The 23,418-nt window shown below is 38.9% G+C and overlaps 2 protein-coding genes across 9 annotated transcripts in view; both read left to right on the top strand.

Annotated features, from left to right (window-relative positions):
- Positions 1 to 7,442, top strand: part of PHLDB2 (pleckstrin homology like domain family B member 2) — a 71,138-nt gene extending 63,696 nt beyond the window's left edge. For 7 of the 8 annotated variants that reach the window (XM_062596866.1, XM_062596839.1, XM_062596890.1 and 4 more), the window contains 3 exons: positions 871 to 1,090; positions 4,666 to 4,751; positions 5,513 to 7,442. In XM_062596866.1, coding sequence (XP_062452850.1) covers positions 871 to 1,090; positions 4,666 to 4,751; positions 5,513 to 5,653 — 447 coding nt within the window. In that variant the 3' untranslated portion in view covers positions 5,654 to 7,442. Of the gene's footprint in view, positions 1 to 870; positions 1,091 to 4,665; positions 4,752 to 5,512 lie in introns of those variants that run through there. The other variant, XM_062596898.1, reaches the window with a different exon arrangement.
- A 1,347-nt stretch (positions 7,443 to 8,789) lies between these two features.
- On the top strand, positions 8,790 to 17,112 carry ABHD10 (abhydrolase domain containing 10, depalmitoylase). Its single transcript, XM_062572533.1, has 5 exons — positions 8,790 to 8,858; positions 12,348 to 12,531; positions 13,433 to 13,544; positions 14,535 to 14,672; positions 16,235 to 17,112. Exons 2-5 carry the CDS (start codon positions 12,467 to 12,469, stop codon positions 16,574 to 16,576), a joined length of 657 nt encoding a protein of 218 aa, XP_062428517.1. The 5' UTR covers positions 8,790 to 8,858; positions 12,348 to 12,466; the 3' UTR covers positions 16,577 to 17,112.
- The last annotated feature ends 6,306 nt before the right edge of the window (positions 17,113 to 23,418 follow it).

Below are 23,418 nucleotides of genomic sequence, written 5' to 3' on the forward strand. Positions count from 1 at the left end.
GAGCACCTAAATGAGGTTTCAGTTCTGAATCACCCTGTGACATAGCCTCTGTCTGCCTTGACTGTGGTAGGAGCCTCCAGAGACTTTGTCTCTTGGGTTTATAATGAGTTTTCTTTGTCAGACTTCTCAGGCACAGAGAACGAGCACATGGCTTCAACTGGCAAAGGTCCTAAATCACTCTTTGAATTGTTCTCTCAACTTATCCTATCCAAGTGGGATGCAGAGTCCTGAACACGATCAAGAGTGAAGCACTGTTTCCTGTCTGCTTTGCTGTCTCTTGCAAAGGGAATGTACTTCAGTTCTCTATATTGTTTTGCCGATTATGAACCACATTTAATTAGTTCAGAAGAAAGTAATTATATTTTGTTTAGAGCAATCTTTGTGAAACGAGCTAAGGAGTACAGTTCACTCTCATTCTTCCTAATACTACTTTTTCCTAAGAAGAGCATGTTTTTGTTGTTTCTATTATACTTTGTATTGAAGTACCTGTAATACTGAAATGTTAATAACCTAGATATTTACCCATTTTGCTGCACAGAGAGTAAGTATCTTGTCCAGAGATGTAAAGAGTTTGTGTAACACAACTCGATTTCTCTAAAGCAGCCACAGGCCTTTCACATTTAATTCACATTTTAATTCTAAAACAACCCATCTGTGCTCTGGTCCCTCTTCTACCAGTTTATCTAACTGATGATTTTGAGATATTCCCATGCTCTAATCTCACTTTTATACAAGTATCAAACATTTTGTAAAGATACGTGTTTTAAGGATTTTTCTTTTAAAGAAATCTTGGCCTGCAGCAGAAAGAAAGAGCATAAGAGAAAAGTTGACTTTTGTTTAAGAAAAACTACTTTCTTTTCTTTCTTGTAGGCCCGTCCCTTGACTCGCTACTTGCCCATTAGAAAAGAAGACTTTGATCTGCGAAGTCACATTGAAACAGCTGGTCACAACATAGAGACCTGTTACCATGTCTCCCTCACAGAGAAGACCTGCCGAGGCTTTCTGATTAAGATGGGAGGGAAAATTAAAACATGGAAGAAACGATGGTTTGTTTTTGACAGAAACAAGAGAACTTTTACTTATTATGCAGGTAGGTTGCTTTTTAGGATCACTTATTAGGCTATGTATGTCCCTCTGTTTCCCTGTCAACCTCAGTCATGTTACGAATATGGATGGAATCCCAAGTAAAACCTGAAGTTGCATTTTGTTGGTGCATTTTATGCATACACTCACAGAAGATGTAGTCCCTTCCTGGTAGTGTTTAATCCTAGTAACACATAGGAAACAAACAAGCATTACTGACAAAGGGAGACAGTGGACAGACAAGAGAAAAAAAGTAAGGTCATCATCACATTCTTAGTACATATAATAGTGGTTCCACCTAACTTATTTTTAATTATTACCTACTTCCCCCAATGACATAATGACTTCTTTTTGCATCATAAATAATATAATCTGCGATACTTACTAAAAACAATTAAACGAAATGCTTCTGCAGTTGCCTGACTTTATGTGCTGAAAAGTTTTTCAGGAAGTTTAATACACAGTAGACTTTAGGAGTTCACCAGATTTTTGAGAGTCTAAAGAATTTTAAAATGAACAACATGAAATGCTCTAAAACAGATTTCTGTAGATTAAATTGTCTTAATACATTATCTGGAGCTATTACAGTAATTTGTTATATTAAATCAAAACCAGAATTCTGGAACTTAAGAGCTTTGGGACTTAAGTTCTTAAATCTAACAATTTGCTATGCAATCTACACTGAATTTGACTTTGAAGTTTTGGAGGAAGACATAAAATTACTTTGTGTTCTGAATTTTTATTGTTGGGGAGGTCAATCAAGGGCCTATGTGGAATGGTAGTAGCTAAGAAGCAGAAGAAAACATCTGGTATTAAAAAGCAAACAAACAAACAAACAGTTCCATTTCCTTTTAGGACATTACTTCTTTTCAGCAAGTAATGAGGAACTAAAAATTGATGGTAATTATGCATTGCTCAGTCTGTCTTTTTTTAAAATACATCATCTGAATTCATTACATATCCACTAAATATTTTTGGTAGTTTACAATAATATTGTGAAGAATATGACAAACAGAAACAGTTCTTTTTTTTATTTTGTTCTTAACAGCTGGTTTATTGGTTAGCAAGGCCTGTAACATACAACAGTGTTCCCATCTGGTACTGATCTTTTCCATTTTTTAAGTAGTTATGCTAATAATTTCCAGTTTCAGTTTTGAGTGCAGTACAGTTGCCATAATGCAATTTCAATTACCAAAGAAAACTTTTTATAACGTCTCAAGGACTGCAGCCAACAAAGAAAATTTCATGAGAATTCTGTACCAGCTAAGCAAAAATGCAGCTGTTTGTGTAAGTGGGGATCTGCTTAGATCTTCAAATATGTTTTAGACCTCAAATACAAATATTGATGCTGTAAATTCAGAATAAATGAACATTACATGAACATATAGGTGTATTGTTTTAGTTCGGTGAGTGTACTGAACAAAGAATTTATCCCGAAGCCTGAAAATTTAGTGTAATGACTAAAACGTCGGTATTTTCTGACCTGAAGCAACATGAGACTCCACAAAGTCCACTATGATAGGAGTTTGTGCGTACCTGAAATGTTGCTGTAAACAAAACTCAGGGTGGGCTTGCAAGGAGAGTGGATCACTGCTTGCTTGTACTATATAGACATATATTCTATAGTGTTGTATATAGTTTAGTAAAGCATGTGCTATAATGTAGTAATCTTATATCTCAGAACTTCTTCTGGTTCCCTTGGGGTTGGCAGGGAGATTCCCAACAGTGTACTTCTGAGCTTCTGGGATTTTTTTTTTTTTAGCTATTATCTGAAGCTTGGAAATTGCTTGCAACTACTCATAGGATGTAAGCTGATTTCATGAGTGTTCAAAATGACTGTAGAGTCTGTCATGGGACTGTTTAAGATGTTCTGCTTGACTGCTCAGTGTTAATGGAAAAACTGGGGACCAGAAAGCATTATATCCCCCAAACACTGGCAAAAAATACTGGAAGGAAGTTTGTGCTTTTGTGTCACGTGCGGCTTTGATTTTCTTAATACCATCTGGGATTATTTAACAAGTTCTCTTCCACTGCAGGAAAATGTGCTGAAGATGCTCAGTCTGGGTGCTGAAAATGGTCAGTCTGTCCTGGTCATATCATAATTGCGATTCTTAAGATGTTAAGTTCACAGCCTGTATCCTCCTTGCTTCTCCATTCACTAGCCAATGCTGGGAGGGAGGCAAGCAGGCTGCAGGCTGGTGGCCTGTAGGCCACAGACTGATCTCTGCTGTGTGTTAAGGCACCGTATGTATATAATGCCAGACTTTAAATAATTTTTATCTCTTTCTCCTCTCTGGATAAAATGTGCAATAATGCTTTATCTTATCTGAATACTTTTTCCCAGTTGGGTCTGCCAGATGACAGAAATCAGTGCCAAAGGGGAGGCTATATGAAGGCTGCACAGAAAATAAACGCTCTTAATCTGTTTATTTTTTAAATCTCATAATAAAAGCTACAGATGATGCAAAACCTGTCTTGGATTCTTAGAATGGGACTTAATATATTGCCTCCCTTGAAGGTAGATATCTAAATAGTTTAGAATTTACACCCTAGCAGTGGCTGTTTTTCTCCATTGACCTTAAAGGGAGACTAAACAACTAGCTCAGCCATATCTCCATTGTAGATATCAAAACTTAAGTGAGAAGACTCCAACCCTTTATTTCAGTTTTGTACATTATCCATTCAGGCATTCTTACCTCTGCTATGAAGCAAATGGAAGGCCCTTTTTTGTAAGAGTGGCAACCTCTTATTACCTCTAATTAATTTGGCTTTTACCATAGGTGTCACAGAGTAAGAGTGTACAGACGATTACAGTGCTGCTGCAGCTGCTGCACAGAAGCTTGCCTGCAACCTGTTAGCCTCACAGGTTAAACATTAAATAAATATTAATAAATATATAATAAATATTAGCCTGAGACTATAGATTGTAAATAGGAAGAAGCACTTCTAAACAAATAAAAGCACTAATGCTGTTCTAATGTAAAGCTTTTACTATCAGATTTTATCTCAGATTTGCTTTTCATAGCAGTTTTTCTTTGAAGGAAAACCATGGATCTTGCCCTGCTAGCTTTGTTTTAACAGTTCAGCAGTATGTGAAGTCTTGGCTGGTTTATGAGATGACTGGCCATCCAGTAGTCTAAACAGTACAGACAGTTGGCGGGAATTCTTGCCCTAGCTGAGATTATGTGGATTTCTCTCTTCTACTTAGCTACCAATGGAATTGGAAGAACTTAATATCTCAGAGATATCTGTGCCTCTGTTAGCTAAAACTGGACAAAAGGTTCAGATGCTTTAGTGAAGGCACGGACTTACAGATAGATAGGAAAATTGCAAAAGCCTTATTTCCTTGGAAACCAAGCTGAAAAGAAGACAAATTAAATAGAAGTAGGAAATATATCTCTTTTTAACTCAACTGTTGTACTGATAACAGAGGTTGAAAATTACTGGGGCATTTCACAAGCAGAAGTACTAGTCAGTCATTTATATCAGCTGACAGATGTGGAAATGAAAATTACCCTTGTGTTTCTTGAAGTACTGTGTTTATCTCAGTTTTCAAAAGCCATTTTCTCTTTTCCGTTTTAGACAAACACGAAACGAAATTAAAAGGTGTAATATATTTTCAAGCTATTGAAGAAGTCTATTATGATCATCTAAAGAATGCATATAAGGTAATCTTTGTTACTGTTGTTTTAACTGAGTATTATATGGCAGTACCTAAAGTGCAGTAGCTTTTGTAAATACAAAGGGAGAGTTGACAGTATAAAAACTCTTGCACATAAACAAAGTGGAGTAAAAGGAAGATGAAGCCAGATCACTAATAATCATTACTTTTTTATCAGTGAAAATAGAGATAGGAGAGAGAGAGTCTGTGTGCCAAGTGTTCGTTCCACATAGGATTTGCTGGAGGAATTCTTTAGCCCTGCTGTTGGCTAGACCACTGAATTCAGTGGCTTTGGCAAATCAAGAGATGGCAGTATGCCCCGACCATAGGGAGGGAGTTAATTGGTACCTGCAGCTGATGGCATCCCCTTGCCTTACATGTACAATTAGAAGGGCTGTGAACTCTCTGAACTTGTATTTTGCACCTGGACTTGTTTCAGGTGAAGTGCTTTTGACCTCTGAATGGGGTGCCTAAGGAATTACTTGTTGTTTGGACATGAAACAACTATTGGGAGCCTTGTACTGCTGTATAATAATTAAGAGTAGAAGTATATCATTTAAAAAAAAAAGTATTTGTGCTGGGTGCAAGCACTTTAAACACATCTCTGCTTCCAAGACTGCACTGTAGGATGTAGTGCTCAGCATTTTGCATTGCATTGTTTTCCTTAACTCTGTCCTAAATCTCCCTGTAAATAAATTTTACTTATAGTGCCAATAAATTGGTTTCATTTCATTCCTTTGATATCCTTCTTTCTTCTTTTTGTTTTAGAGTCCCAATCCACTACTTACTTTCAGTGTTAAGACACATGACCGGATATACTATATGGTTGCTCCTACACCAGAAGCCATGAGAATATGGATGGATGTTATTGTTACAGGCGCAGAAGGCTACACCCACTTCATGTTATAATAAAATGGGGCAATAGGGCACATTGCAATAACTTAACATATGAAGTTAGCCATATGTAGTAAAATCTGAAAAAACACATACATTGCTGGCGAATGCTCAGAAATATCCTCCTTATGATGTGCACCCAAAACCGCAGAATGAAAGGGTTTTATAAATGCATTGAAAAGGAGGACCTGTTGATTGTTTTAGTTGATCTGTACAGGAGCAGAAGAGTTAAAGCTGTTGAATCATAGTGCTCTGAAATGGAAAATTAGGCAATTTAAGTGACAGCATTTTGATTCAGTGATAGTTCTGTACAAATTCTCCTATACAGAGAATGTCTTCATAAGCATACTAAACAGTTTACAAATGTGTGTGTTCTCATCAGTATGCAAAAATTCTAGTAATGGAACAAAAAGGTATAACAGCATATATTTTAATATGCAGCATTTGACATTTATAGATGATGAGCTGACTTTTTAAAACTCTTTTAATCAAGTATTTTATAAAAAATAAAAATAAAAAGCAACCCTAAGGTACACACACTTGCCTTAGCAGTTGAATATTACAACAGAGCCAAAGAGTTATAAAATCCCTGTATCATAATGTTTCTTTTTTCCCACACTTAGTTATACTTTAGCTTTCTATAATGGTGCCAAATAGTGCCAAAACTCTTCCTGACTTTTAACATAATTACATTGTTACAATATTCTATATGGTCAGATAACCCAGTTGCACCAACTGGATATTTAAAGTCCACATCTGTGGAGTCAACAACAAGAGGATAGCTTTATAAATGGTTGATTTTTTTCCCCTACAAGGTGATATTAAAAAATATATATATATATTATTTTAGAAGGAAACTTTTCATAAGGAAGTGTTTTCTTAATCTGCCTTGTTGAATAGATTGAGCTGATCTTGCATCAATTTTCTTTTGATGTAGTCGGGTCCTAGTATGGTTCTAATCTTACTCTGTGCCAAGTGAACACACTACTCAAATGTCTCAGATATTGATCCCTGTGAAGCCAGTGTCAAAACATCTACCTATCTGAATTCATTAAGCCAGGATTTCAGTCCAGAACATTTTTTTACATGCATGTCTGCACAGAGTAATGCTGTCAAATGGAATACAAATAAAGAGGCAAGTTCTCAGCGTTTACACTAAGCAGTGTATAAATTTTTAAAAAAATAGAAGTTTTAAGTAACTGAATCTGAGGAAGAGTGGTCACCGATTTAAAACCACTTTCACGTTCTTGACTAATACTGCAAAAACGTATTTAATGGAACAATTTCAAGAAAGTCTCATATATTATGACTTTAAAAAGGGTCCCCATTCCAGTAATCATGTATGTGCTATGTGGTCTGTGTAACTGAAGACAGTGCGTTAGACATTTTTCTGTAATGAAAATGGCTTTTGATGGAGCAAATTAAAAACTGAAAGCAGAATAAAAATAGGCTGACAGAATATTTTACTGTACTTTTAAAACCCTGTATCTGTAATGAACGGGTATGTATTCTTTTTTTGTGGTATACACAGGTGACATGGTTGGTCTAGCATGATGTACACCACTTCTGACTTGAATCATGAAAGAAGGGACAGTTATCATCTGTGCAGATCACCATAAGAAGCTTGTAATCTAATGATTTAAAGCACTATCAGAAATTAATTGCTTTGGTTTATATAATTAATATTGTTTCCTGATGTATCTTGATTTTACTTATAAGTATGGTTATAAAGGTTTTCTAATCACGATTTTTGTATCCTGCATGATGCAATGAAGGCATTTCAATAAATGTTTTTAAAAATGCATTTGTTTTAAATATTCACCTGATTCTTCATTTTGAGATTTTTCAGCTTTTAAATAATTTTGGATAAATATTTAAATAATTTAAATAATTTGGAAATACAAAGCAATTTTGTATTTCTCAGTAATAATGAATCTAAGCAATCCAAATTTTTCCCTATAAAACAGGTACAAAAAATAATCTTTCAGAAATGGCAGTCCAGTTAGGAGTGTAGTCTGTTCATTGTATGTATCTTTCTCATTTGTACAGTCCACCTAGTTTGAAAATTGTAAATAAACAGCTCTGGAAACTGAAAAAGAAATTTTAACTACAAAAGAGAAATTGCTGAATTTCAAAATTTTCAGTTTGCCTTCTGTTTTGATTGTGACTGATGGCAGGAGATGTTAGGGCTCTCATCATAGGAGTTTTTGCAGTTTCGACCCTTTCAGTATGTTTTCTGTTGTCGTTACACATACAGAGTAGCGTGTTTTGTGTTCGTGGACATCAAGACGAAGTAACGTAAGCAGTTTTTCCCTGTACTGGACCGGCAGGCTCCATTTTTCATGGTGAGTCTGTGAGGACCAGGGGAGCCAGGTGCACCCTTACTGTTAAGCATCTCCGGGCTGGAGACTTTCCAAGCGCACAGGCTGCACCTAGAAACCTCAGCTGCTGCCCTCCTTGGCCGGCCCTTAGCTCCGTAGGCACCGACTTGTTGTACCGTTATTTTCCGTCTTTTCGGAGGACTATAAAAAGTATTGGGTGCATTCCCGAAGTAAAACCGTGTTTGGACAACCTTGGCTTTATTTACCTGGACCAGTATTGCTCCGGAGTGGAATAACGGTTAACTAAACACTAGTTACGTCCGATGGCCAGCAGATGGAGAAATTGCTAAGCCCCAGTGCTGCCAGAAGGGTGCCCGAGGGACGGACGGTGGGTCTTGAAAGAGCCTTTCCGGCCGAGCCTGTAGGAGCCGGTAACTACGTACAACACAGTAGCTGATATCCGCACGGCTAGAGGCCACCTCAAGTACTCGGCTTTTTTAGACTGCCTCTTACCAGCCGCTTACAGAGAGGCCCCTACCGAGGAGCACCCCCGCGGAACGCACCCCGCGCAGGGCTCACTTCACCTCCCCGCTCCCGACACCCCCTAACGGCCGCGGGGAGCCGCTAACGGCCGCGGGGCAGCGGGGCAGCGCCGCCTGCCCCCGAGCCAGCGCACGCGCGCCCCTTCCCGGCAGGCCGCAGGCGGGAGGGGGCGCGTGCGCATGGCGCGGCGGGCGGCGCGTGCGCACTGAGGCGCCTCCTCGCCCGCCGCCGTGCGGGGCGGGCGCTGGCGGCCATGGCGGCGGCGGCGGCGCGCGCGGTGCGGGGGCTGGTGCGGGGCGGCGCTGCCGCGGCGGGCTGCCTGGGGCGGGGTGGCCGCCCTGTGCCGGGGCTCCCGGGTAAGGGAAGGGCCGCGGAGCGCCTCTGCCGGTCTTCCTGCGCTGCTCTGCGGGCGCCGGCCGGCCGGGGGGGAGGGGGCGGGGCGCCCGACCGTTAAAGTCCGTTGGCGGGCGCGTGACGGGTGCGCGTGCGTTGTGGCCCGCTTTGCAGCCTGAGCGGGGAGGAGGCTCGGGGGGGCGCAGGGGTCGCGGGAAGCTTCCCCGCGGCGCGGCGGCTGCTCCCTCCTCCGCTCCTGCTGCCGCTTCCTCAGGAGCTGCCAAGAGGAGGAGGTGGCCCAGGCCTCGCGCTTGGGTGGGTGTGAAATGTGCCGGAGGGTGAGGCCTCGCCAGGCCCTGTTGGCCTCCGCTGTTGAGCGGGGTGTACACCTGCCCAAGCACAAGGCCGCGCTCTCGCTCTTCCAGATCCAGTGTTTCTCTGTTTTCTTGAGATTTGTCCAGTTCCTTAAACCTGACAGAAAACTGTTTGCTTTCCTTGCTGAGAGACTGAACCTCATATGAGGTTGCTGAAAGTAGAAATGAATAAAAGTGTTTGCTGCTGCTAAAGGCGCATGTTGTGTGCCTGCATAAAAAGTGCTTGCAGTGATTTTTCTTTTCCTGGAAGGTTAGAGGAAAATGGTTATAGGATGATAATATCTGATTGTTTAGTGTGCTCTCAGGTACTCTGAGAGAGGGCTAAGCAGCAGTTCCCATTGGTGTCCTCGTGGGTTTCTTAACTCTGTAGTATCCGCGATTGCATAAAACAAAAGGGTGGTCAGTGTAGAGGCCATTATTTAGAAGAGCAACATTTGTCTGCTACTGCTCTTTGCAGTGGGTAGGTTACAGTGCTTGAGCATCCCAAATTACTCAGCGGATGTCCTGGGCTTTTGGTAAAGGTTTCCACCTGTGTAGCATCATTTATGATTGCTGTTGGTCATAACACAAAATTGCACAGTGCCTCCATAGTATCAGACAAAGCTCCTGGGTTTCCCTGCAGTTAGCTGTTGCCAACAGTAATTTGTGGTAATCTGCACCCTTCAGAAGTGCTTCCCTGGTCTTTCTGGGGTCTCAGTGAGATCTGGAGAAGAAGTTACTGGGTGGATGTTCAGTTATTAATGTTCTTGACCACTCTAAAGAGAATCCTGATTCGTGTGGATTGTACTTCAGGTTGGCTGGCTGGGCTGGTGGCTTTAGGTTTTTGCATTATTTATGTTAGGATTGCTGGTGGTGCACTAACAGTGACGCTTGTCAAATGTACAAGGCTGGTTTGTGGGGTATCTTAGATAGCAGTTGTCTTGCAGCTGCAGTTTAAATCTTGCTCAGTGACAGAGTTTGAGGGCACCCTCCAGAGTGCTGCAGGGTGGAAACCAACCCCTGCAGAGGTGGCCATGAGAGTTTATGGGAGAGAAAAATATTCCTAATTCTTTCTGTCAAGTTCAGCACTTTCTGGCGTATCTAATCTCTTGCTGGCAGCTGAAGAAGTGGCTGACTTACTGGCACAGACAGGCAAACAAAAAGCTGTAGTGTAGATATGTCTGAACAAATACACCTTTACTGTGATATTTATTCCCCTTCAAAATAACTGCAGCATAGTAGGATAAGGTAGTAGTAGGATAAAAAACTGTCCCAACTTTTCAGGAAAGATTTATTATTATTTTTTCAATCTGTAGTTCCAATTTTTAACTTAAATTTTAACTGTTAGTGTTTTGTAATATCCAGCATCTTTCCTGCATGCACCTTTACTCATGCATGTACAAATTAATACAAAAAGCTTGACTGTAATCTCTCTGAAAACAGAATCCAATGCTGCAGAGCAGTTAAATGGTGTGAATACTGCCAAGGCCTGGTTTTGCACAGTTTATCTACCAGTTGTGTAACCAGGGAGCCGTCATCTTTCATTTGGGGTAGTGTGGGCTTTGTACCCCACTACTGATTTGCAGTATTCGTGTCCTCTTTTATTCTAAAAATTAAGAGTATCAGAGTTTTATCAGAAGTCTAGACCAAGCTTTCAGTTTAGCAAGTTATTTTGCAAAGTGGGATAATAAAGTGGATTAGTTCTTGCTGTCACCTCTGTACAGATCACTTACCTTCACCCACAATAGACAGCTAAACTTAGATTAAATATGGTAATGCTGGTTGAGATTCATTGCAGTATTAATGATAATGAGTACTTTCTTCTTTGTTTGAAACCGGCTCAAATTTTTGATGATTATTAATATGAATAACAGTCCAACCTAATGTTCACTTTCAAAGTATGTCTGGTTTGCTGTCTTGAACAAAACAAAGTATGTCGTAAGTTCTCAGTACACCAGCAGGAAGACTTTCTTCTAATAATGTGTAGCAGATCACGTTGCCAGAAGTTGAACTAAACAATCTTACATTTTTTAAATATTTGCAAATACTTAGATTTTTGAAGTGGTATTTTATTCTGGGTAGATGTAGAACAGCACGAACAATAAAATAGTTTATCTGCCCTGGCAAGAATATACCGAATCGTGTGGTGGGATATCTGTGCCTCTTTAGAAGATGATTAAGAACGTCACAGATCTGCAGAGGTCAACTCTGTTTCTTCTTATGGGACGTGTTCAGTTGTATTCTGTATTTACAGAAAATGTAGAGGTGTTTTGTTTTTGTTTTTTATTTTCTGTGCTTCATATCTGGGAAAAAAAGACTCGTGTTAAAAATGGCACATGCTAAATAACTTGACACAGAGCCTATCACCTTACTTATTTTCAGTATTATTGACAATAATACTTAGCTTAAGCAGAAATAGCTGTTGATGACATGCCCCCAAAAGGCTAGATATTATTTATTTATTGGCTATTTTTTTTTAGTTTTGGTTAATGGTCTATGCCAATGTTGGTTTATGTTCATCATGTTAGAAAAGGTAAAATTGCAAGCTTCTTTCCCAGTTCCCACTTTCTTTTATAACTTTTCCCCTTGTATCTGTCTCCTGCACAGACCTTGTGGATGTGGAGTTTTGACCCACTTGCGGTTTTGACCTTCAGTTGTAACTTTCCTCAGAAGTTTGCCATCTTATGTAATTGCAAACTTCCTTTCATGCATAGTACTTCAGTCCCAAAGTTGTATTTATTGATATTCACTCCTGAAAAAACAAAAGGAAAAATAAAGTTAAAATAAACAGATGGAAAAGTATCATTTCATGTGAAAATAAGTAAACATTCAAGATAATATAAAAGCTGAGGGAAAAGGAGGTATAGCAGACCTTGGCATTCAGCTTCTGTCAACCCCTTTGCTAATTGCTGGGTCAGCTGCTTATGCGGTTGGCGCTAAATGATCTGAGAATGAATCTCAGTCGGTCCTGCCTTCCAGGTTGATCAATAGTAGTTATAACCACTGAAGAATGTAGTGGAGACTATTTTTTTTTCACTTGAGCCTAATTATATTATTTTCAAATAATATGCCGATATTTCCTGAAACACAGTTTTATAAAATATTAGTATTTCTGCCAAAGTTATCATGATGGTTGTACTAAATAGCTCTTTCTATCAGTTTGCAGGCCGAAATCATCGGTTAGCTTCCTTACTCGACCAGATCGACCAAATCTAGCTTACCATAGACTAAAAGGCAGGAATCCAGGGATTATTTTCCTTCCAGGCCTTAATTCAAATATGAACGGTCAGAAAGCAATTGCCCTTGAGGATTTCTGCAACTCTCTAGGTCATGCCTTCATCAGGTACATTCAGAGTGGTGTTCTCAAGAAAATGAAACAATTGTATCATCATTTGGAAGAGGGGGGAATGGTTTTAGCAGAAAAAAAATCCATAAGTACTGAGATTAATTTTCCTTAATCTCTTAGTAGTAAATGTAGACTTTGGCATTTGGTTTGGAACATGGACTCTGTTTTTTAAAAAGATTAAAGGTATCTCCGTTGCAGTGATAATGTGCATTTGAAACCTAGGCTTTGTCTTTTGAGAGACTGAGGTAAATCATGTAAATATGTATTCTGAAAGTAATTCAGAAAACTGTGATAAATTTCTGTAGTCTAGTCAGTGCTGTGTGCTATGTTCAGGCTGCAAGCACAAAAAGAAGAAAGGAAAAAGCTTACAAATTCTGGGTGTAGGGACAGGAATTCTAATTTTTGTGAATTATCACTGTTAGCATTCTTTTTAACTGCAAGATCTGATTAAACTATCCAGTGACTTGTATGATTTTAGAGGATCTTGTATGTAATTGGTGAGATTCTCCTTTGATAGGCTGGTGGAATGCTGAGTTTTATAAATATTTCTAATTGGTAATATTTGAAAGGGTCTTTTACATATTAAAAATATCTTTAAAAATGCAGCTTGACACATTTTTGCTAAAAGGGAAATTCTATGTGTCTGGGAGTTATCCTAGTAAATTTGGTTATTTGTATGTCACAGTATAAGAATAGTGCATCACCTCATTGTATATGTTGCATTTAAATCTCCTTTCATGTGATTTTTTTGATGCTAAAGATAAGCAGGACCAAGTAAGAAAATAAGCAATGTGATACATTGTCATCTGTTTAATTTTGATTAAATAGTACCGTTTCATTAGATTCTGTGTAGCTGCAGACAGTACTACAAATCTCATTTTTATGGTTACTTTTGCAGATTTGACTATACAGGATGTGGAAGTTCAAATGGTAATATCGAGGAGTGCACGATAGGGAAATGGAGAAAGGATGTTCTATCTATATTGGATGAACTTACAGATGGACCACAGGTTATATTTTATTTCTATGTATAGTACATTTTCCTCCCTCAAGATAGAGCATTATGTACTTGAAAATGTGCTACAGAAGCTCTGGTAAACAATAGTTTCTATTTACAGTCTCTTTCTCGTAACAACTTGCACTCTCAAGATGATTAATTTGAAATCAGTCAGATTCGTAGGACGTCTTTCACACGCATGTGGATTGCAGAACCATCTGGAGGTCACTTAGTCAGGCCCCTAACTAGGTCAAGGACTGTCACCGCAGTGGGTCAGGTCAGTCTAGGCTTTGTCCTGAGGAGTCTCGGAAATTCTGAGGATGAAGTTTCCACCTGACCTCTCTGGGCAGCCTGTTCTAGTGCTGCACTGCCCTCCTAGTGAAAAAGCTTTTCCATGTCTAAATGGTAGTGTCCAGGTGCTGATGAATTAACTAATTAAAAAGACTTTAACGGTAGCATTAAAAGTTAAGATACTGTGTATATGGTAAAATACCTAACAAAATTGTCAGCGGAAGCAGCATTAGGTTTCTTCTTTAATTTTAGAAGTGAAATGTAGATGCTCATTCAACTACTGTGTGGAACTTGAGAACTGCTGCCACCTGGAAATACCTCAGTATTTTGTTAAAACCTTTTTGTACTACAAATTGCTTTCGTTGGTCCCTGTCATTGCACTGAGCCTTTGTGATGTGCGTTTATTTTAAGAAAGAAGCATAAAATATGCATGTGGTACTGAATTGTTTCACCTCTCATTTTGTTTACAGTGTTTCAGTGCCAGTCAGCAATAACCAGCCATGCCAAACAAAAAAATAAAATACCAGATCTTGTGGTGCTTACTCAGGCAAAATTTCCACTGGAGATGACAGCAGTTCTGCCTGGGTAAGGACAGCAGGATTGTGCCCGAGGTTTAAATAGTTAAACAGATGAAAGCTGATGTTTTGTGAAAGAAAAACATAAAATATTAGATGCTTCCTGTACAATAACGTCTTGTTTCCTCTCTTTTAAGATTCTGGTGGGCTCCAGTTTAGGGGGATGGCTGATGCTTCATGCTGCAGTGGCGCGCCCAGATAAAGTAGCTGCTCTAGTTGGAGTAGCTGTAGCAGCAGATCATCTTGTAACAACTTTTAACAGGCTTCCCATTGAGGTAAATGCTCATGGTTGGCTTTTGTGCAAGCTAAACTCTATCAAACATTTAATATAGTGTGTTGTTCAAATGCTGTACTTAGCCTGCACATCTTCTGGTAATTTTTCTGTGGGTATGTTGGAGGTAAACTGAAAGCTTACATTAATTTGAAAATCTGAAAAATACTGTGCTTCTGCTGTGAAGCTAATGTGAATACTGCCTAGAATGTGTTTATGTGGCATATAGGACATGGAGTTACAAATGGCTGTTTTTCAGCAATCCATTAGACGCCAGTGTTAAAGATTTTATACTTGCATTCAAATTGGATTGAATCTATTCAGCTTATTGGGTATAAGGTGAATAGGATTGTGCTTTCAAGGGTGAAGAAGTAGCTGTTAAAGTAGTTGAGATGATACTGGGTGAGATAAATCTGACACAGGCCCTGCATAGAAAGGGAATTCTTCAGATCAGTGTGTTTGTAAAGAATCTGTGAGATGTAGATGGCACAAAGTCTTTCTTCACGTTGCCTGCTTAATGGCACTCGGTCTTCAGGAAAGTAAATTGGTTGTAATAACGTTACAAAGAAATATGTCAGCAAATAACTCATACTGTAGAATAATTAAAATATTTTTTTTGATGATATTCTAGTATCATTACCTAAAGCTTTATTCATACATGAGTTTAAGCTTTACTGATCATGAGTAGGCTTACTTTTGACATCTGTTTATGGCTTATTAATTAAATAGATTGAAAAAATTAGTGTCTTACATCGTGTCTTGTAAAGAACTATTTCTTATCCTTTATGCTGATTTTTTTTTCCAAAAGAGGGAAAATTGTGAAGAACAACAACGATGCTTTTTAAAAGATACTTATTATGGGTTGGTTCAGGTTAAATGAGACAGAAGTCACAGGTAGTTAGGAATAATGTACAAAAAAACTAAACATTTTCGGTAGATATTACTCTTCTTGTGTGTAGCAGTCAAGTTAGTATTATGCTGACGTAAGCTTAATCTATTTATTACGACGTATTTTGTGCTTTATTTATCAGAGGAAATGGAAGATAGATAGAAAATACTGACTTGACTTGATCAAAAATTATTTTCCTTAAACCCTACGGATATGCAGATCTGTCTTCAGAGTCAGGAAATATAGTATTTAAACATTACTATTATGGCAAAGCCAGAAAAAACTCCTCACTGGAAAATTACCGTTTCCTTGGAGCCTCCTTGTTTGAGGTTCAGTGAATTGATCGAAGCCAGAAAGACCTACTGTTTATTGTGGTTGTATATCTTTTTCTTTCGGACAGATTCTGTCTGAGAATCTTAATTTAGATGGGGATTATTAACTAGATGAATTGCAGGAGAGAGGCGCAGTGTAGCTTTTGTGGCAGGGTAGGGATTTTGTCTTCTCAGATGCTGGAAGGCAGGCAGGAATATACCTTCTCTGCTAATAGGACTGGGCAAAATGAAATGTAAAAAGTCTGAGGAGATTTAGTGCATTTAGAGCAGAAATGAAAAAACTGGGGCACTCTAAAGAATTCATAACATCTTGCTTGTGTATTATTTGCTTTTTTTTATATATAGGCACAAAAAGAAATAGAAGAAAAAGGCGAATGGAAGTTGCCAACAAAGCATAGCGAGGAAGGCTATTACTCTCTGACATATGACTTCATTAGAGAAGCAGAAAACCACTGTGTGTTGAATAGTCCTATTCCTGTAACGTGTCCCATAAGACTTATTCATGGCATGAAGGATGATGACGTCCCTTGGCAGATCTCTATGCAAGTTGCAGATCGTGTTCTGAGCAAAGATGTGGATGTTATCCTCCGCAAAGCTGGCCAGCATCGTATGAGTGACAAGGAAGATACAAAGCTTCTTGTGAATACTGTTGATGATTTAATTGACAAGCTGACAACACTAGCATAAGCTGTATGGTAGCATAGATGCTTGAAGTCTGCACCTGACTGCCTTTCGTGAGTAGTGGAAACCCTGTTCTTAGAAAGGTGATGCCAGGGTTGTGACTATCACAGTAAGAACCAGAGCTTTAACTGCTGTTCCTTAGCTCTGTTTTGTAAATACACGTGTTTTTATTAATGCTGCATTTGCACAGATAGTTATAATGTGAAGAGAGTGCTGCTGTTTGCTTTAAAATCTCTCCTTCACCACTTACACCTTTTTTTTTTTTTTTTCACAAGCTTCCTACACTGTTTTGTAATGAAATGCTTACCTTTCTTATTTCGTGCCAGTGGTTCATTTTGTTACTACTTGGCCTGTACAATACAACTTAATTTTGTCATTTCTTTGACACCTTTACTGTATTGGACTTTATGCTCTAACATTATTGTTTTATTTCTGAAACCTTTCTGTGCAAGTCAAATTACAATCTAAGTGTTCAGCGAAGTTACTGTCATTAGAAATAGAGTAAATAAACATGAAGCATAATAAATAGATTTCAAATAAAATGATGGTAGTGTCCTTAAATAGTGTTAAAATTGTAAAAGAAAAAAAAAAGGCTTGTGAAGCCCTGATGGTGTGCTTGGAGTGCTGGTTAAGGAATCAGTTATTTTGGATTTGTTTAGAGTAAATCAAGACGAAGTTTTACAGAGATGAATAACCATAGGCCTGTTACGGGACTACCCACATGCCACGTGTAGGAATCCCAATGCTACTGTCTTAAGAGCCTGAGCATTCAGTGTCTTGAAGTGCATAGAATCCCATAAGTAGGATTTATGTCCCCTTTTCCAGGCTACCTTTGTATAACATTTCATTTGTGAGACTACTTATTAAGGGAATAATACGTAATCTTGGCGTAAAGCAAACTGAAGTTGCATCAATATTGTGACCCATTTACTTCTGTGATAATTGCTTAAAAGTGAGGATTATAAGACCGTACATCCTCATTGCCTCTCTTCTATGTATAGATTATCAGGAACAGCGTCTTCTGGAGTTAACTTGCGGTCTGCAGTTGTAAACGTGAACAACTTTTAACTGAAACGTAGAGGTAACTATTAGATAGTCCTTGTAATATAAGTTACTTAGAATTTAATAGTATATGCATTTAATTACAAATGTGACTATTACCTGTCCTTTGTCCAGAAGTAAGATGTCATTCACACATTTGGAACAGAGATCAGAGCTTAGATGAGAGGTTGGAATCAGTTCCGTTTGCCTTGATATGAAACCTCAGTAAGAAACATTTAGTAGTTTCTATTTTAAATAGTAGGTGGCATCCCTATTGATACCCAGAAGACTAAGGCTTCTCGGGGCAAGGTATTTCTATAGGATTTGTCTTTTTCAGTGTTAGCATTCTCAGTAGAAGCTCATCGTACAGAGCCTTACTGAGGAACTCATTTAATAAATAATAATAATAATAAAAAAAATCTAAATTTCAGATGATTTGTTTGGAGTAGGATTTTAGTTAGGCTTCAACACAGGAGGGAGGGGGTGGCTTTGATGTGAAACTTTATGATCCTGGTAGGAGGATATAAGAGATGGCTCTAGCTCAAAAGAGACCTATAGTAAGGTTATAGTATAGGTGTGACCCTTCTTATTTAAGGGGACTACGTCCATAATTCAATTCATTTAGCTCAGGAATATCTGTCTTAGGAATTGCATCATTCCATGGAATGTTTTCCAAGTATTTCTGTCCTCTGTATACTCTGTGTCTACTTCTGAAGGGAGTAGACATTTCTACCAGCATGAGTATGCAATTCATTACTTTCTTAAGCTTTGAAGACTTGTAAATACATAACATTGAGGAAAAATGAATAAGATGGTTTATGAAAATTGCTCACGCACTTCTATTCTTGAAGGTTGAGTTGTGTTCACCTATATGTATTTCTAACAGTTACCTTCTTTATATGCATTCATACGACTGTTACATCTAATACAACCTGAAAAATAGATTTGTGAGAGTTCTAAAGGGACAGTCAAATCAAAATTAAGTTACTTTAAAACTTTTTGCTGTTCACTTACCTATGGAAACTTCTTTTTTTGATTCACTTGTCATAGCTATTAGATTACTTTGTCTCTTAAAGGAAGAAATAGATAAAGCAGATTGCAGTAGTCCAGAATTACTTCAATTTAATTAAGGCACAATGTGTTTTCTTTCACATTTATTAAAGAAGTTATTTCAGTAGCTGTAAAGTTCTGAGTGCTTTTTTTTGTTTGTTTTTTGTTTTTTGTTTTTTTTTTTCCTGAATGGACCTTGTCCCTATATACAACCAGTTGAATGTATGTATGCTGTTTGGTTTAGCAGTTTGGCAAAGTCTTTATATCTCTGCATAGAGATTCCCTTGGAAGAATCACACTGTATTCCTTCCAAGGTTCACCTTGACCTTTATCAAGCAATTTATATCTCATGGGTAAAGTCTTTTTGTTGCAGTGCCTTAGAGCAAGATAAGTGAAAACAAAGATGTAAGAGGAGGAGTTGTTTTCGGTTTTGTTTTGGTTTTTAATTCTGTTTTGATATCATCTGGGTAGTCCATCAAGAGGTAGACCTCATGTAGGTAGACCTTTTCCTCTGAATTTGCCGCAGTAATTCCATCGGTATTGCTCTTGCGGGCGTAGCATTTTCTGCATGTTCGTGCTGGAATGTACCAGCGTGTTGGTTACTGCAGCTGGACATGTGCCGATGCCTGAAAGAAGGGCTGTGTGATAACCAGTGTCCTCCGCTGCATTCTCTGCTCCTGTGTCGGTGGTGCCACAGCTGTACTGCTAGCTGCAGCAGCAGAAACTGAAGAAAAACAGCTAATGGCGCAGCTTTCCCGCTGTAGCATCTCTGAAACCAGAGATATTTACCAACCACTCATAACTAGCTCTTGGTTTATCAGGGAGTCTTGACAGTCTCTAATGTCATATTCACATGTTAAGGTGTCATTTGTATTATACTTGGTAGCATGTTTTGCCTTGGGAGGTAGTGCCTGTAGCATCTCTGTCATCTTTGCTGGTAGATGCCTAGATAGTGAATTACTTTTAATGTTAGTCATGGTTTAAAAAACTATTTCTCTTTTGTAGAAATTCCACATTAAACTAATGTGTTACATCTCTAGAAGGAAAGCTTTGCATGGTGCAGATTTTTGGAATCCTTTCTAATGGAGTCTTAGGTTCCTTTTTTTATTTTTTTTTCCCCCCTGTGGACGGCTGATTTGCTGCCAAGTACAAAGTATATTTTACGAAAGTGTAACATACATCTCTTCAACAGTATGCTGGATTTGCACAAAATGACCTGAGTCTTCTCCACTTCCAAATGTGCCGACTCGTATGTTGTGGTGTTTGGAGGGTTTTTTTTTCTTTAAATTTCTTAGTCTACACTTAGTTATTTTCAGTAATTCTCTTTACTTAACCTAGTATTACTGTCTTTCACTTCTTACAGGACTGAAATGTTGTACGGATGTGTCAGGGCAGGGAGTGTTGTCACAGCACAAGGAAGCTCTGGGCGCTGACAGAGGAATTCAGCTGCTAGTGTAGTTACTTTTTGATCAAACAATACTAGTTGAATAAGCACTTAGAGATTATTTTATTTATTTATAATAATTAAATTACATAACATGAATTCCTGCCAAGGAGCTTTACCAGCTCGCCTCAACTGTCCATAGTCCTTATCCAGTGATGCTTTTGTTTCAGATCTGCTGCAAAATATTTGAAACTACTTGAAACCTAACTTGTGAAGCAAACTTTAAATCTGCGTACTAAAAAACCCACCAAAATGGTGAGAAATGCTTTCTAGGTTTCAGGAACTACTCTGCAGGGGACCAGTGTGTATTGAAAGGATCCGTAAAACTTACTAACCTTCTTTACTGGTTACTTTTCCACTGATTTTTTCCTGGTAAGCAAATGCTCTTCTTCTGTGTCACAGTTTTCTATAAATTTTTATCTTTTCATATATTCCACTTGTTTTGACTTTTCTGTTGTTTGGCTTAGTATTACATGCAGCAGCCTTTTTTGAGTTAACTGGTTTCATGTGCTTTCTGTTCAAGCCAGTTTATTTTCTCTTACTTTAACATTAAATATAAACAAAACACTGTTCACAAAAAGACTCCTCGTTGGATAGGCCTCAGAGGAGCTGCCTCCTGCTGTTTCATTTTTATGTTAATTTTTGATTAAGTGCTTTCTCTTGGACACGTTGTTTATTCATTGGGGCTGAGATTGATGGTACCATACTTTTTATATCAAGTGAAAAGATGTCTAGAGAGAAACTCCCAACCCGCTCTGATGTTTGGAGCACTAGAGTCATACTGCAATACCCAGTTCCCTCAGTGAACCAGTGCCTTGGTCAAAGTGACAGCATTGGTTCTGGGCTTGTGACTCCTCTTCATCTCCTTCCCCCTAAAAAATAAGAAAGGAAAATAATGGCCTGAGGAATAATGAGACATGAACCTCCTTGATTAAGTGTTACTCAATTGTGCTATTACAAATAGGCAGGTTTATATCGCACTGCAGAATCATTTAAAAAAAAATTTAAAAGATTGCAAAAAAAAAATTATGATGAAAATACTCAAAAATAAAGGCTTCCCTGGAAAAAGGATTTTGCATTTGAACTCTCTCTTAAGATGAGCAATCCCTGCCTTGAGCTGCAGTACAACTTCAGTCAGGTTTGGAGAAACGTAGAATTTCAATAACGCTTTGTGAAAATCAACAGCTGTGTGAAGAACACATATCCAAACGCCCTGTTTTCCCCTCTGCCGTTGTACTCAAGCCCTGCACAAAGAGGAAAGGCAAAACAAACTCGGATCTTATATTTAATAGCAGGCAGCTTGCTGCATACATACTTCTAAGGCCACTGTGCATATTGCTTTTTCTCTGCCAGGTGTTTTCAGTGGGATGGGATTACTGTAAGAGTTGGGAAGTTTGGGAAGAAGGGCTAGAGATGAAGGACAAAAGTACACAGATCACAGATTTACTGCTTGCAGGTCAGTTTGTGTGGTTCAAATTGATTTTGTTGCTATAGGACCTCATCTTGTTTTGATACATACTTGACTAGAAGAATGATAAAAGTTTCAGCCTAGGACACATTACACACGGTTAAATTACAGGACCTATTACAGTGTAGTTGAAGGCTTGACCTCATATTTCTGTTTCCAGTCTTGCATAGGTATGCGATATGGTCCAACACTTCAAGCTCGCTAAAGAGAAATGGGCACCCTCCATATAACGCAGTAACTGTAGCTTCTGATCTGGTTATGGGTGAGGAATAGACATGTTCTCAGCCCACCACAGGGTCTGGTCTTGTGTTTGGCAAATGACTTAGCTAGCTCTGCATTTATATTTGGAACAAAAATCAAATGACAGCTGCTAAAACTTCCAGTCATTTGGTTCTGAAACTAAAATACGGATTTGAAGTGCTCTTAGATTGGTATATAGAAGGTTGTGTTCTTTCTGCACCTTCTGACCTGCACCAAGTTATCTGTTCACCTCCCACGCAGCAATGTGAGAAGGTCACTGCTGCCTGTCAGGGTGGAAGCAGGCGCCTGGGGCTCTGGCAAAGGCATGCTGAACAGCAGCTCGCTTGAAGGCTGGAGCGGCATAAATGGTCTGCCCAGGCTTTGGGCCTGGAAAAGCAATCCCTGAAGGACAGAGGCTGCCTGGAATGAGGTCTGGGCCAAAGGAGTGCTGTCCTTTGCTGAATATGAATCATAAGATACTTGCTTAAGTTAGCTAGTGTTTCCTGTCCTTGACATGCTCTACTTTTTGTATTTTACATCTGCATTTTAAATTAATGGGGAAGTCAGGACTCTTAAAATCACTGCTGACATTGTCTTCTGCTTCTGATGCCTCTGTAGCCTAATTTGCACTGTTAAAAAGATGACAATGTTTTAACAGCTTTTTCCCCCCACCTCTAATCTGACTACTTCTCTTGCATACAGCACCCCCAGATATCTTATGACAAAGCAGGGCCATGAATAAAACCAAGAGTCTGCATAGCACTTCTCTGGCCTTGAAGCTCTCCGAGAAGGCCCTCCGCTTGCTCTGAGCTCTTACGGATCCTTGGCACCCTACCTGCAATTCCAGAAGGTGCTACATCAGCCCGTCGGAGCACATGCAGCGAGCATCTTTGAACAGTCCTTATGAAAAGTTTCCTTGTGAAGGGAAGTGCTGTAGGTGCTTTGGAAACTATCCTGAAAGATTTTTTTACCTACTTGGGAAAGGTCCATTATTGCACAGCCTAGACTTAGATAGCTTCATCGGAAGGGAGCTGACCCAGCGTGCTTCAAAAGAGAGCACATTGAAAGTCCAGATTCTTTCTGTGGGGTGAATTGTTGAGCAGTAAATCTGAAAAAAGCTGAGGGTTGCTTTGTGGAAGGAGTTTTACTTTTCCCTCTTTATTCTAGTTAGAAACCATTGAAAACTATCAAATTACCCTGGATGTAAACATAGGTAGTGAGCAAATTAATGTTGGTTTTGTTGTTGTTGACAGCATTTGTTTATGTATTTACAAAGATTTTTAAGCCTATAAGTGATATTGTGATTATTTATGTTACTTGAGGCGTAGCATGAGCCATAGGATGTAGACGGATTAAATCTTGCTTCAGGACCCCAAGTTTCATCTCTGTTTTACATTTTTCTTTATAAGTATTATATTTTTATTTGTAAATTCCAATCTTGGGTTCCCAAGAAAGTTAAAATAGGACAGAAACCCTCAGAAGCAGTTGCAATGTTGTAACGGCTAAGGACCTTCGCTGCCGAAAACCTGCGCCTCGCTCTACGTCACCTCTCTGGCCATTACTGTTGCACCTCCTGCCTCTGCACAGCCGAGCTCTTTGGTCGCA

The sequence above is a fragment of the Rhea pennata genome, chromosome 1, assembly GCF_028389875.1.
Source record: "Rhea pennata isolate bPtePen1 chromosome 1, bPtePen1.pri, whole genome shotgun sequence".
In the NCBI taxonomy this organism is placed as follows: Eukaryota; Metazoa; Chordata; class Aves; order Rheiformes; family Rheidae; genus Rhea; species Rhea pennata.

What these genes read in the sequence shown, in the direction of transcription:
- ABHD10 (XM_062572533.1), top strand. Translation starts at nt 12,467, where the DNA reads ATGAACGGTCAGAAAGCAATTGCCCTTGAGGATTTCTGCAACTCTCTA. An exon ending in AACTTACAGATGGACCACAG is followed by an intron (nt 13,545 to 14,534) that starts GTTATATTTTAT and finishes CTCTCTTTTAAG; the next exon opens with ATTCTGGTGGGCTCCAGTTT. An exon ending in TTAACAGGCTTCCCATTGAG is followed by an intron (nt 14,673 to 16,234) that starts GTAAATGCTCAT and finishes TTTTATATATAG; the next exon opens with GCACAAAAAGAAATAGAAGA.